A 13,808-nucleotide genomic window follows, 5' to 3' on the forward strand; every position below is an offset into this window, starting at 1 on the left:
CCAAAGCATCTGTCATTTTAGATTTGAACCACATGAACCATTATTTTATACTTTGGCTATTCAAAAATCGTGAAACTTTTACGCGAACATTTGTAACTCAAATCTTCGCTTCTGGGGATTCTACAAATGTCTCCTAAATCCTCATCCTTATGTTTCTATATCAGTGGTTCAATTTAAGTAAAAACATTTCGCTTTAAAAGCTATATTATATTCAAAGATTTGCACACATTTTCAAAAAAAAAATCTAAAAATAGCAGATCTACAAGCTCGTAGCCGCGCTATGAGCTTGTATATCTGCTATTTTTGAATAGCCAAAGAAATCTAAAATGACACAGATGCGTTCCCGGTCTTAATGGGTTAATACTTTTCCTAATCCAAGGTTGAGTTTATTTGGCCTCGATGTCAGGCACTTGTTTGGTGAAAACATAAAACTATAAAGCATGGTGGTTTATGGTTGCTTTGCTGCCTGACAACCTGACCGGTTTATCATCACAGAACCATCAATACACCAATCAGAAAATACTGGAGGAAAGTGTGGGTCCATCCGTCAAAGAGCTAAAGCCGAATGATTAGTGGATCTTTTCGACACAACAACAACCTAAAACGTATAAACAAATCAATAAAATGATTGTTGAAAACAAAACGAATGGATAGAGTGGTCAAGTCAAAGCCCAGATTTTATCCTCTTAAATCCTCAGGTCACCCCTGTCCACGGTACCCCTGAATTACATTGTTATTTTACAGCACCTTACATTTATGTCATATTACGCTATGTAAATAATTATGTAAATCTTTCCCCCTAAGATACAGTACAGTATGTCACTAGGACAACTTGAGAGAATATCCGTTTCCATTTGGAACGATTGAAAACTAGAAAAAGTGCTCCTCGGAGCACAAGTCTCTGCCAGGTCAGGTATGGCCTCCTGGTGGCGCTATAATGGGCCAATGTGAAAAGGGTGCCATTTCTTCTTAGGCCTTTCACAGCAATTGGATACTGCATTCATGTTTTGAGGCGTTTTGTTCAAAAATGGGGTTTGCTAAATTAGACCTGCTGGTGGCGCTATAACAGGCCAATGTGAAAAAGGGTTCATTTCTTCCTCGGCCTAGTGGGAATGTGTGTGCAAAATTTCACGGAAATCGCACACTGCGTTCATGATTTGAGGATTTTTGTTCAAAACGGACCTATCCTGCAAACTTTGGAAGCCAAGTAGAATGGAATATGAAATATCAGACACATCCATCTTGATCACATGACTATAGAGATACTGTGTACCGATTTGCGTGTTGTTTGGACAAAATCTGTAGGACTAATATCCAAAAATGTGTTTTGCAAAAGTCAGCCTCTTGGTGGCGCTATGACAGGCTGATCTGAAAAATGTGGGGCAGAGGTTCTGAATTGGCATCCAGGGAGTGTGTGTGCACAGTTTCACAGCGACCGGGCCAACGGTGGCGGATATTAGCTGGTCGCAGACAGAAGGACGGACACAAGTACGTACGGACGTACGGACGGACGGACAGGGGGCAAAACATACTCTCTCGCCATGCCTTTTGGCCTGGCGGAGACAATAACTTTATACTTCACGTTTAGCCACTTGAACCCCTGCAGCATCCCTATTCTGGGGGGAACATTTGTCAAACATATAGCCGATCTACAAGCTCACAACACGACGCGCTGTGAGCTTGTAGTATAATATAGTATAGTATATTATAGTTTGTTTGTTGATTACTTTTGATGCAGTAAAGCTTTTATTTATTATTCTTAATTTCAGAAGTATTAAAAAGGTCTTAGAAGAGTCTAAAATGGACATAGAAATGTGCAGATACCCTGTATACACGTATACTGTATGTTGGTTTGTTTACTGTTGAGTGAGGAAACAATGTTGCACATTAAGCTACACACAGTTTGAGAACCACTGGTAGGCCTATAGACTCTCTAGAGAGGATGTAAGTGAATGTCAGATATCATGAAACTGTGCAGGGCCAACCCGAGTCAACTAAATATGAGTTCACTAAGAAGTACTTAGTAAACTAAAACATAGTTGACTGCATGGGGTTGTCTCTGTACTTGCTCTGTTCTTTATTCCCCTCTACACACCAAATCTCATCACCGAAAATAGCCGACCTACTAGCTCAGGCATGTTTTGAGCTTGTAGATCGGCTATTTTCTGTGAACGTTCCCCCAAAATAAATAAAGTTATAGGATTAAGTGTTCAATCTGATATGCAAGAAAGTATTCAAACATCACACAGTAGAAGGACGTTGTACTCAGTGGTGGAAAAAGTACTCAAATTATTTACTTAAGTAAAAGTATCAATACTGCAATGTAAAAATACTCTGTTACAAGTAAAAGTCCAGAATTAAAAATTTACATGAGTAACAGTACAAAAGTATTGGCATCAAAATGTACTTAAAGTACCAAAAGTAAAAGTACTAAATATTTGAAAATAGCCGATCTACAAGCTCACAACGCGTCGCATTACGGCGCGTTGTGAGCTTGTAGATCTGCTATTTTCAAATAGCCTATGTATAAAATAGGGCTAAAGTGGTTACTGTAGGTTTCATTATATCATAGTTTATATCTGCAAAGTAACTAGTAACTAAAGTTATTCTTTTCGTTTCTACATAAGAAACTTACTTATGGGATATCATCGCCCTCTGGCTTTTGGGCTTTTCACGTGCGAGAGAAGACGATTCGTGTCCCGAATCGATGAGCCCTCAGTGTTCGGTTTGCGTCTTAAGGACAAACATTCCGAACACTGTAGGGACAGGGCCTGTGCATGCAATGAACGTGGTGAATCAAGTGCAGGTAGTACTACCTTTTGCTATGAATCAAATGTTTCTAAAGAATTGCATTCTAGGTGTAGAACTGGGCCCCTCTATACAAGGCAAATTTCTAACTGCGACATTGCAGTTCCTTCTTCTGTCCGGCAGATGGCTGCAAAGCGCATCTGCAGGACAGTCGAGGGACAAAATGGCGGCCTCCCTCTGCCTCCCCAAAATGGCGGCGCTGGTGAGGCGGAAGTTTACTTGTCAGAGGGCCCCGTTGTTACACCGGCGAAACTCCCCTTGTGGGATAAAACTTTCGTTCCGGGTGACGTCAACAACACCGCATAAGAGGGCCGGACCAATCGACCTCACCAAGATAGCGGACCTTCCCCGCGAACCCTGCCCCGCGAACCCTCTGGCTCGTTGACTAGAACCCAGGAAAACTTGCGATCCTAACCTCTGGACGGACCAGAGGGGCTGCGGTTCGCATTTTTCCAGCAGACTTCCATTGTCAATCAATGTTTTGTCTTTTCAAGCAACGGGCCTAACCGCCCGAATGCTGGAAATGAAGGTTTTGTCGCTACCGAGCAGAGGCGTAATCAGAGAAATTTTACTGGAACAGAGTCCACTGGGCTCTTTTTCAACTTATTTCCTGGTGAAAGAGAAGGGGGGGGGGGGGGTGAGGCCTTCTCGGTACCTGATGGTGTGGATCAGGTCCCTGGAATTCATCGTCTTACGAGTGCTGGCGATGGAGACGTTGTTTCACTCGACACGACGAACGGACTGGAGAGCGAGGTTGGGTCCTTTGGACGCCCACTATCGCGTCTCAGTCTAGCTGTGACACCAGAGGTTCCGGCGCCACGGCTTCGGAACCGTGGTGATCCACTACACGGTGCTTCCGTTCAGCAGCCCGCGGAGCCCCGGGGTTCTGGTGGCCTGCTCGAACGAGGACATGGCGCAGTAGCGATAGCAGGGTCTCCTCCGGGAGATAGTCTTCAATGCTCTCGAACGCTTTGTATACCACATCGCAGATCGGTTTGCCCTGGACTAAGGGGTCAGTACCACAACGATGTGCTGTGCCAACAAACAAGGAGGCTTGGATCCCCTTGTGTTGGTCTGCTTGGCGTGCGTAATGACGCAGGGGTGAGTGTCACTCCTAGCTCTACCACACGCCGTCCGGGCACGGAGCCTCCTGAGTTTCGGGTTGGGCTCGCTGCCCGGGAGTGGTTATCAGTGCGGGAAACGGTCACGCAACCTCAGGGTCGTGGACCTTTGCTGATCACTGAGACCCTGGCGCCCGCTCCAGCGTGGCACATATGGAGGTCGGGAGTCACCCCTCCCCCCCGCTGCGGTCCACGACCTCCCCTGTTGTTCGGAGACGTTCCGGAACAGGACGGGGTCGTGGTATCCTGCGGACGCCCCCAGGCGCCAGGCCAGTGGGTCTGGCTCGTGAGCGGACAAGTTTGAGCTCACAGGGGCTGCCTCCTGATGTGGTGGCCACCATTCAGGGTGCCAGGGCGAGTTCCACGAGGTCTCAGTATGACATCAGGCGTTTTTGAGTCCTGGTGCGATAGACGCTCGCCTCCGGTGTTAGCCTTCCAGGCGCCTTTGACCAGCGTCCTGACTTTCCTGCAGAGCAGGATGAACCAGGGCCTGGCTTTCTCCACCATCAAGGTGTACTTGGCAGCCATCTCCGCTTGCCATGCGGGGTTTGATGGCGTGTCAGTGGGCCGTAATTCGCTGGTACAGCGTTTTATGGCCGGAGTGAGACGGGCCAAGCCGGTCAACAGGCCTTTGTTCCCTAAATGGGACCTGGTGGTGGTGCTGGACGCACTCTGCCTTCCTCCTTTTGAGCCGTTGGAGACCGTGAATCTAAGGATGATCAGTCTCAAAACGATTCTTCTGGTGGCCCTGTGTACAGCTAAGCGTATTGGAGACATGCAGGCGCTCTCAGTGAGCTCTGACTGTATGCAGTTCTCCGGGGACGGCAGGAGGGTTTTGCTGAAAACTGACCTGGCCTTTGTCCCTAAGAATGGCGTGGTTGCTAGGGCCCCAGTGGAGTTGGGGGCTTTCCATCCTCCGCCGTTTGGTTCAGCGGAGGATAGGCGGCTGCACTGTCTCTGCCCGGTAAGGGCTCTGAAACTTTACTGTCAGAAGACAGCGGCCGGCAGGGAGTCGACTCAGCTGTTTGTCTCCTACGGTCCGGGCAGCCGGAGGAAGGCGGTGGCTAAGCCTACACTCTCCAGGGTTAGGGTTAGGGTTAGGGTTAGGATTGTGGAGGCTATCCGGTTGGCCTATGAGAGTAATGGGACTGTGGTCCGGTGGGCCTCAGGGCCCACTCTACTCGGGGTGTGGCTGCATCTTGGGCCCTCTACAAGGGGGTTCTGATGCAGGATATTTGCTCGGCGGCAAACTGGTCATGTCCCTCCACGTTTGCAGCCTCCTACAGCCTGGACGTGGCGGCATCTGACATGGCGCACACGGTCCTAGGCGTGGCGGCCGGTAGCGGTCAGGCGGTGGGTGACAGGGCTTGAGCTCTTTCGCCTTCCACTGACGGGGCGTCCGCGGGTCAAGAGGGTCTTGGCTTCGTGGCCTTCTACCTGGCCGTGGCGACATGGTGCTTCCCCTGGCCCAGCGGGGCTGGAGCTGGGGGGAAGGAGGACCTGGTTCTTCTTTGCCAAGGGGTGGACGGGGTCTTTACTCCTTGGCTGGGAAGGGCGGACTTTGGTCTGTTGGGTCCTTGCCTTGGGGCCTTCCTCGCCGCTGACCCGGTGGGTCGTGCGTCCGGAGGCCTGGGCTCCCTCAGGGGACGTCTATGTGTCCCATAAGTAAGTTTCTTATGTAGAAACGAAAAGAATAACTAGGGGTTACATAGGTAACCCCAGTTTTCTTAGTATCGTAGTAAGAAACATACCTGAGACCCCTTCTGTGCGCTTTTTAGCATGCAGAGTGAAGGGTTACGAGGGTGTTCCCTGTGACGCGAGGGGTTTTATACCCGAGCCGGTTTCCGGTTTCGCGTCCCATGACCCTGAACAAATGGAATTAGTACCGGGAGCTCATGTGTTGTGCTCTGTGCCATCACCAGAGGGCGATGATATCCCATAAGTAAGTTTCTTACTACGAAACTAAGAAAACTGGGGTTACCTACGTAACCCCTAGTTTTCAAGTAAATGTAGTGGAGTAAAAGTACAATATTTGCCTCTGAGATGTAGTGGAGGAGAAGTAAAAGTATTGGAAATTGGAAATACTCAAGTAAAGTACAAATACCTCAAAATTGTACTTAAGTACAGTACTTGAGTAAATGTACTTAGTTACTTTCCACCACTGGTTGTACTGAAGGCAAAACATCCAATCTGGGAGAGTCAGTTTCAATGTGATTGATCCAAGAATAAAACTTTGCACACCCGGATTAAAAAGTTTAAAAGCAGTAGACATCAACATCAAAAGCTTCGCCCGCACACTGCCACTTGCACGGTCAAGAGAAAAGTTTAATGTGAAGCTTCACATTAAACCTTTCTCTTAACCAGTGCTGTTAAGTACATTTACTCAAGTACGGTCCTTAAGTAAAATGTTGAGGTATTTTTTATAAGTAAGTATTTCCAAATTTCAATACTTTGCAGAATGATTATATTGATTGCAGAATGATTATATTATATTATAATGCATTAAACACTTTAGCCCTATTTTATACCTAGGCTATTTGAAAATAGCCTATCTACAATTTCACAACGCGTTGCATCGCGACATGTTGTGAGCTTGTAGATCGGCTATTTTCAAACATTTTAGTACTTTAACTTTTGGTACTTTAAGTACATTTTGATACCAATACTTTTGCACTTTTACTCAAGTAAATGTTTAATTCTGGACTTTTACATGTAACAGAGTACATCTACATTGCAGTATTGATACGTTTACTTAAGTCAAACATTTGAGTACTTTTCCCACCACTGCTCTTAACCGTGCAAGTGGCAGTGTGCCTGTATATGTATTAATGTTGATAGTGATTCTACTGCAATGTTGTCTCCGCTCCATTTCTTTGTTTCATCATTTCCAATTGCACTTGTTTATCTTGTAGGCTATCTTTTATGACTTCTCTCTCCTGATTGGATGAAATTGGTAACCTGACCTGACATTTTTTTTTCTGTTTAATAAAGAGCTGGAGAGACCTGTTACTGACCAAACACTCTATACAGCAATGACTATCAGAATAAAGAGCTTTTATTTATGTTTTAAAACATATAACTTACTGCATCTTTCAGCAGTCAATAGAATTGAGAGGATTAGGTTTCGTGGAGTGTGTATATACTTTTTCACAGCACAGCATACACACACACGTATGCACGCACTCGCACACACACACACACACACACGCACACGCACACGCACACGCACACGCACACGCACACGCACGTACACACACACACACACACACACACACACACACACACACACACACACACACACACACACACACACACACACACACAATCACACAAAAAACACAATCATGTTTCTGACAAATGAAAACAGCACCAATATTCTGGGGCAGATCAAATGTGAGGCTGAGAATAAAAAAAGATTAACATTTTCCCACTAGGGGGAGCCAAACACATACTGTATACCAATCACAAGGTGCAAGGTATTCAGACTCAGAGCTTTGCATCAGAGACAGAGCTAGCTTTCAACTAGGTCGGCGCATGGCTTAGCCCCAGGGCCTAGGAGGGGTCAAAAAAGATTGTTCACACCAATTACTTGAGTAAAAGTACAAAAGTATTGGTATCAAAATGTGCTTAAAGTACCAAAAGTAGAAAGTACTCATTTTGCAGTATATCCCATTTCACAAGTTTTCAAATGTATAAAAATCATTTGAAAATAGCCGATCTACAAGTTCACAATGTGTCGCATTGTGAGCTTGTAAAACAGCTATTTTCAGAAAACTGTTAGGATTTAGAAGACATTTTGTAGAATCGGCCTCAGGTCTTCATGGGTTAAAGTACAGCAGCAGGCTTTCCCACAAACGTTGACAGACATTGGCACAAAATTCAGCATTCATGACCTTGTGCTGAAGCATATAAAGCGACACTGTCCTGCTGTCTCTGGTGATACATTCTCATCGAACCACACGTTAATTCATTAATTAAGGTTTCACGCTTAATTAGTTCATCACCAGCACCTTGTTGATTTCACTGTTCAGATTATGATGCAGAAGCCATGAATCTCCAATGACAAAATAAACAAAAAAGTATAAAGACGTTTCTGACAACATTTATCTTATCTGCTCACCAATCAACCACATCAACTAACTCTCCTCATGGCCTCATCAGTCCTCACACAGTTCCCTCCTGTCACCAAATCTGCGTCTATTATCAAGCCCTGAAGTCCCTTAAGAAGCTGTATTCCTATGGTATATTCAGGTGTCACAGCAGGAACAGCAGTAAGTTAGTAACAATAAAAGACAGGACAGTAGTTTGGCTACAGCTAAGAGAAAATGTCAAGTCAGTGTAGTTTTATCAGCTGCAGATTCACATAGCCTACCTGAAACCATATAACACACAATACAAACAGCTCTTACACCTGCATTACTCGTCAGTGGTGTAAAGTAACTAAGTACATTTACTCAAGTATTGTACTTAAGTAAACTTTTGAGGAATTGTTTTCCTGTAGTATTTCCCATTTTCTGTACTTTTACTTCTACTCCACTACATCTCAGAGTCAAATATTGTACTTTTACTCCACTACAATTATTTGAAAACTATAGTTGGGCCTACTAGTTACTTTTCAGATATAAATTATGATATTATGAAACATACATTAACCACTTTAGCCCTATTTTATACATAGGCTATTTGAAAATAGCTGATCTACAAGCGACGCGTTGTGAGCTTGTAGATCTGCTATTTTCAAACATTTTAGTACTTTTACTTTTGGTACTTGAAGTACATTTTTATACCAATACTTTTGTACTTTTACTCAAGTAAATTATGAATTCTGGACTGTTAGGGCGCGCTCCCACCAAGAGTTGGCTGGCCGCTGTTAAACGCAGGTTGTGTGCGGCCACAGTTTTTTGCAGCCAGCGGATTCTAAAAAACGGGAGTGTCGCGCCTGTCACTCACTTTCAGGACCCTCCCCGTAGCCCGCAACACCTGCTGCCTTGAGCACCATGTTGCTTCCTGAGTCTTGGGACGGTCCGCCTTCGACTCACCCGATTGGACAGAGTGAGAAAATCAGCGCCTGCCTCCAGCAGTTTTATGCTTAGTCGCGGAGAGCAGATAAACTCAAGGTCTGCGCGACTAGTGGAAAAATCTGCTCTTGCGTGAATCAACGCATTTGCATTGACAATGTAACACGGGTGTAACAAGTCCTCTTTATACCATAATCACAAGGAAATACAATGCTTCAACCATACATCAGATAATGTATTGTGTATCTCTTGCAGTTTAAAATTGGCAATTGTTTTTAATATGTGAAAAATTAATTAATAAAAGTATGCTTTGGAAAATGGTAGGAAATAATGTAAAGTATACGTGATTTGAACCCTGCAAAATGTACCCTTCAATGGCATCCACAGGATTTATAGCAATAGCACTTTTCTTTTTTTGTAATGGTTTTAAAGGGATAGTTCACCCAAAATATGGCTTATTCTCTATCAATTACACACCCCATGAAGCCATTGAATTCATGTGGATTTGTTTTGTTTTTGTCGCATTCCTAAGCCGATAATTTGATGACCGGTGGAAACATGCTAATGTCTCCAGTAGGACACTCAAAGTTGACACTTTGAGTGTCAAGCAAAAAAAGCAGAGGTCCTCTCTGAATGACTCAGACTGAATTATCTCAATTATTTTAATGTTTTAATTTTATTGATGCAAGTAAAGACATTGAAGCAAGTTATGTGCTGCTTAAAGCAAACCATCCATTCCATTCATGTTCCTCTCATTATCACCACAACACCTGAGAGTCACTGTCCATCTGCTGTTCATATCACTTGTCTCTTCATTCCTTCAGTAGCGTTACAATTTGTGCAGTAACTACATGTTTGGCCACATTGGCTTATTTATTTTTCTCAAAGGTCAAATCAGTCTTCATGCTTTTGGGGGATAAACAATTATCTGATGAACGGATATACAATTAGTGCAATATCACTTTATATACAGATAACCCAGTGGTTGGCACCACTCAAAAACACACAATGATTGTATATGGTTAAAGTGTGCATGCGTGTGCATGCGTGTGTGTGTGTGTGTGTGTGTGTGTGTGTGTGTGTGTGTGTGTGTGTGTGTGTGTGTGTGTGTGTGTGTGTGTGTGTGTGTATGTGTGTGTGTGTGTGTGTGTGTGTGTGTGTGTGTGTGTGTGTGTGTGTGTGTGTGTGTGTGTGTGTGTGTGTGTGTGTGTGTGTGTGTGTGCGTGTGTGCATAATCTCCACGTTATTCAGTGCTCTCAGCAGTTTTTTTGCAGACAGAGGCAAATGTCCCCATGCATTCCCCATCATCCCACTGGACACCTGTTGAGAAAGTTAAACATAAAGACCACATTAAGTCTCATATTGTGTTATTAGTTAAAAGAGCTGTTAGTGTTTATTATTAATATCACACTTTTTATTTATTTTTATTGTATAATTATGATTTCTATTTATTTAAAGTAGCCAATTATTTTGTACCTCTTTTTCTCCCCAATTTAGTCATTATGCCAATTGATTCCTCCTCACACACATTTCTGTGTTGTCACTGCTGTTGTATCCTACTGACTCACCTGCCAGTGAGGAGCCCCCACCGGGAGGACGCAGAGACTCTATCCTACTCCTCCCGCCCAACACTCCCCGCTGACAGGTGCCGCCCCAGCCCGTAGGAGTACGTGCAATGACAATTATCACCCTCCCTGCCCGGCTTCCCTCCCACGAACACGGGTCAATTGTGTTTGTGTAGACGCTCGAAAAAGCCGGATGCACCACGGTGGATTTGAACCCACAACCTCCATGGTGGTGGGCAGGGACTTTACCACTGCGCCACCCGAGTGCACTTTTTTGTTTTTAAAACAAACATTTTGTTAAAATGTTGTGACTTACCGGGACCATGGTTCATAACCATGCAGTTCTGTTTTACTCCTCCACTGTTGTTGGGTTCTCCACTCTTCCAGTCTGTGAAGGTCATTGGGCTACCGTCACTCCACAGCCAAGCACCATTCTAGTTGACAATACAACATCATAAATGTCAATACAATATAATATGTTACCATTTAACAACTCACTATGTTGACATACAGGTACAGTGTGTAATGCATCATGTCTCAGTGTAATATAAGGTAACGTTTTATCAGACACAGTTTATAAGGGTTAATGTTCCTTACCGTGCCTGTTGCATCATAGCCACCGATCCACGTTCGAGTACTGGAAAGTATCAGGCCTTGAATGAAAGTGTGTTCTCTTTTGTAGTGAATGGATGCTAGGTGTCCACCCTGAGACACACAGGTGTTCTACAGAACAATATAATATTATTCAAATGACATAATAACATAGATGCATATAGAAATACAGTACAAGATGCAATCATGTGTTCGTATATTTTACCTCTGCATCAGCCCAAGCCACCTCAGCCTCTTCAAATATGTAACAGTGTCCATTCCATTCAATCCAGTCACTCGGACACCTCTTGACAACTGCATGCTCTCCTGAAAGTACAATAGACACTTGAAGTCAACCGTTTGAAAGCAACAACAACACCACCAACAACAACAACACCAACACCAACACCAACACCAACACCAACACCAGCAACACTTAAACTAACAAAATCAGGAAATCCTAAAACAAACATAATCTGCAAGGTAGTAATGAGACAGTTTCAACAGTTACTGTAAACAGAAACACATCTGTTATCAATTTAGATTTTTCTTGTTGTTGTACCATTCCATGATACTAGTCCATACATGTATTTCCACCTGCCATCCATCCGAGCTATAGGACTGTAACTACAGATCCCATAGACTTGCACGTCTTTGCCATTCATCCAAGCTATGGGATTGCGACCACAGACCCTGTGGTGAAAACGCTATTAAACAACGTATAAATGGGAAAAGTCAATGCCCATGCTCAGATTGATTGTCAACCAAAAAAGGAGACAAAAGGATGAGGATGGACAGACCGAAGGATAGACAGACGGATGGATGGTCAGATTTGTTCATTTTATAGTAGAATAATGTGGGAAAAGAGAACTTATTTAAAACAAATTGCTTTAGCTATAGAACTCAGTAATAACTTAGTAACACACACACACACACACACACACACACACACACACACACACACACACACACACACACACACACACACACACACACACACACACACACACACACACACCTGCAGTAGGAGTAGCAGCAGCAGTAGTCCAGGCCATCACAGCGCAGAGAAGTAGAGGCACACTCAGCATCCTCATGGTCATGATGATGATGATGATGATGATGATGGAGATGAAGATGATTTCCTTCTAGAAAGAAACAGACATGTTAGAGATACCTCTGAAAGTCAGAGAAGTAACAACAAAGACAGAGGAGACGAGGAGTCATGTCAAACCTTCAGTAGAATGATGTGTTGTGGTTCGTCCTGTGTTGAAGTGTTGAATATCAGAAACAGCAGCTCTTACAGTACACTGTACTGTATGTGGGTGTGTAAATGAACAACACAGCTAAACGTGGGTAGCGTGGGTAGCGCCCCCAATAAATGTGCCAAAATCCCCTAATATGCTTCTGTTGATAAGCACTCTTGTTTTGAATGACCTGCCAGCTCAGGTGCCACCCATGGGCACGTTTGTCGTGTAAACATTGCAATAGGGCAAGTGTAAGCTGGTGTTCCGTTTCGCAGAGTGGCAGCATTATTTGGTGTCTAAACCAATTTTATTATTGGTGTCTAAACCAAGTCAGCAACATTGGGATGATGAATATTGCCATTTCAGATTTGCTTCTGTCAGCACAAAAAATGCATACACACACGGACACACACATACTATTACACGTTATTACTTGACACAAATGTCACATGAAATCATTGTGTGTGTGTGTGTGTGTGTGTGTGTGTGTGTGTGTGTGTGTGTGTGTGTGTGTGTGTGTGTGTGTGTGTGTGTGTGCGTGCGTGCGTGCGTGCGTGCGTGCAAGCGCCTGTTTAATTAAAAGACACTGTCCCCCCCCCACAATTTAGTACAGCTGGGTCCCCCGCACTGGGGGACCCAGGCTGGGTCTCCCCACCGTGGGGGGAGACTATGGGGGGAGACTATATTATTGCATAGTTAATTAAACAGGAGTCCATTTGGTTACAGCTGACTTTTGGGATGAAGAAAAAATTAAAAACCTCTGACATCTACACTTGTGACTTCATAGACCATATTCACACGGCGGCCATGTTTCTATGAAGTCAATGAAAGTAGCCACCCCGGGTGGCGGCACTTTCAATGTTAAATTCCAATATGGCCACCGTGTGAATATGGTCTATTGAGCACATTTTAACCAAATTTACCAAAATACCAAAAGATTAACAAAACCACCAGAAAAAAAAAAGGATTTTTTTGCACGGACGGCATGCACGCGCATGCATGCGTCCCCCGATGTGTCCCCCCACCTCATTTTCCATTCCAGCGCCCCTGGTGTGCGTGCGCGCGTGCGTGCGCACGTGCGTGCGTGCGTGCGTACTATTACACATTACTTCACACGAATATCACATGAAATCATTCATGTGATTCAATCATCAGCCCTAGGTGGTGCTTCAAATCATAGGAGGCCAAATGGTAAGTAGGCTACAACTGAGTAGATTAAAATAGAAGGTGCGTTTGAGGATAGAGAAAGAGGAATTGAGGACAGGACGATGAATGCCTCCGCTGGCAGCTGAGGAGGGCCTATTAAAGGAAGTGTGACCATGAAAGGATGAGTCTTCATTTTCTGTCTGTACAAAACATTATGCAGTGTATGTTAGTGAGGTAACTTCCTGACGTCAGGTATATTGTAAACACTGAGAAGAACAGCAAAACAAAAGGAAGCAGTGCACCACCTTGTGGTAC

At 44.2% G+C, this 13,808-nt stretch overlaps 1 protein-coding gene across 1 annotated transcript; it reads right to left on the reverse strand.

Moving 5' to 3' along the window:
• Positions 1-10,055: 10,055 nt before the first annotated feature.
• On the reverse strand, positions 10,056-12,363 carry LOC308102061 (type-2 ice-structuring protein-like). Its single transcript, XM_080451651.1, has 6 exons — positions 12,335-12,363; positions 12,122-12,248; positions 11,330-11,430; positions 11,110-11,235; positions 10,829-10,946; positions 10,056-10,267 (listed from the first exon to the last, which is right to left on the reverse strand). Exons 2-6 carry the CDS (start codon positions 12,201-12,203, stop codon positions 10,191-10,193), a joined length of 504 nt encoding a protein of 167 aa, XP_080307777.1. The 5' UTR covers positions 12,204-12,248; positions 12,335-12,363; the 3' UTR covers positions 10,056-10,190.
• Between the last annotated feature and the right edge of the window lie 1,445 nt (positions 12,364-13,808).

Source organism: Gymnoscopelus braueri, assembly GCF_963280865.1.
Source record: "Gymnoscopelus braueri genome assembly, chromosome: 15".
In the NCBI taxonomy this organism is placed as follows: Eukaryota; Metazoa; Chordata; class Actinopteri; order Myctophiformes; family Myctophidae; genus Gymnoscopelus; species Gymnoscopelus braueri.

Excerpts from the sequence above, each read along its gene's own strand:
- LOC308102061 (XM_080451651.1), bottom strand. The coding sequence starts at position 12,203 with ATGACCATGAGGATGCTGAGTGTGCCTCTACTTCTCTGCGCTGTGATG. Across the intron at positions 11,431-12,121 it reads TGCTGCTACTCCTACTGCAG|GAGAGCATGCAGTTGTCAAG; the intron begins GTGTGTGTGTGT and ends TTGTACTTTCAG. Across the intron at positions 10,268-10,828 it reads GGTTATGAACCATGGTCCCG|GTGTCCAGTGGGATGATGGG; the intron begins GTAAGTCACAAC and ends CTTTCTCAACAG.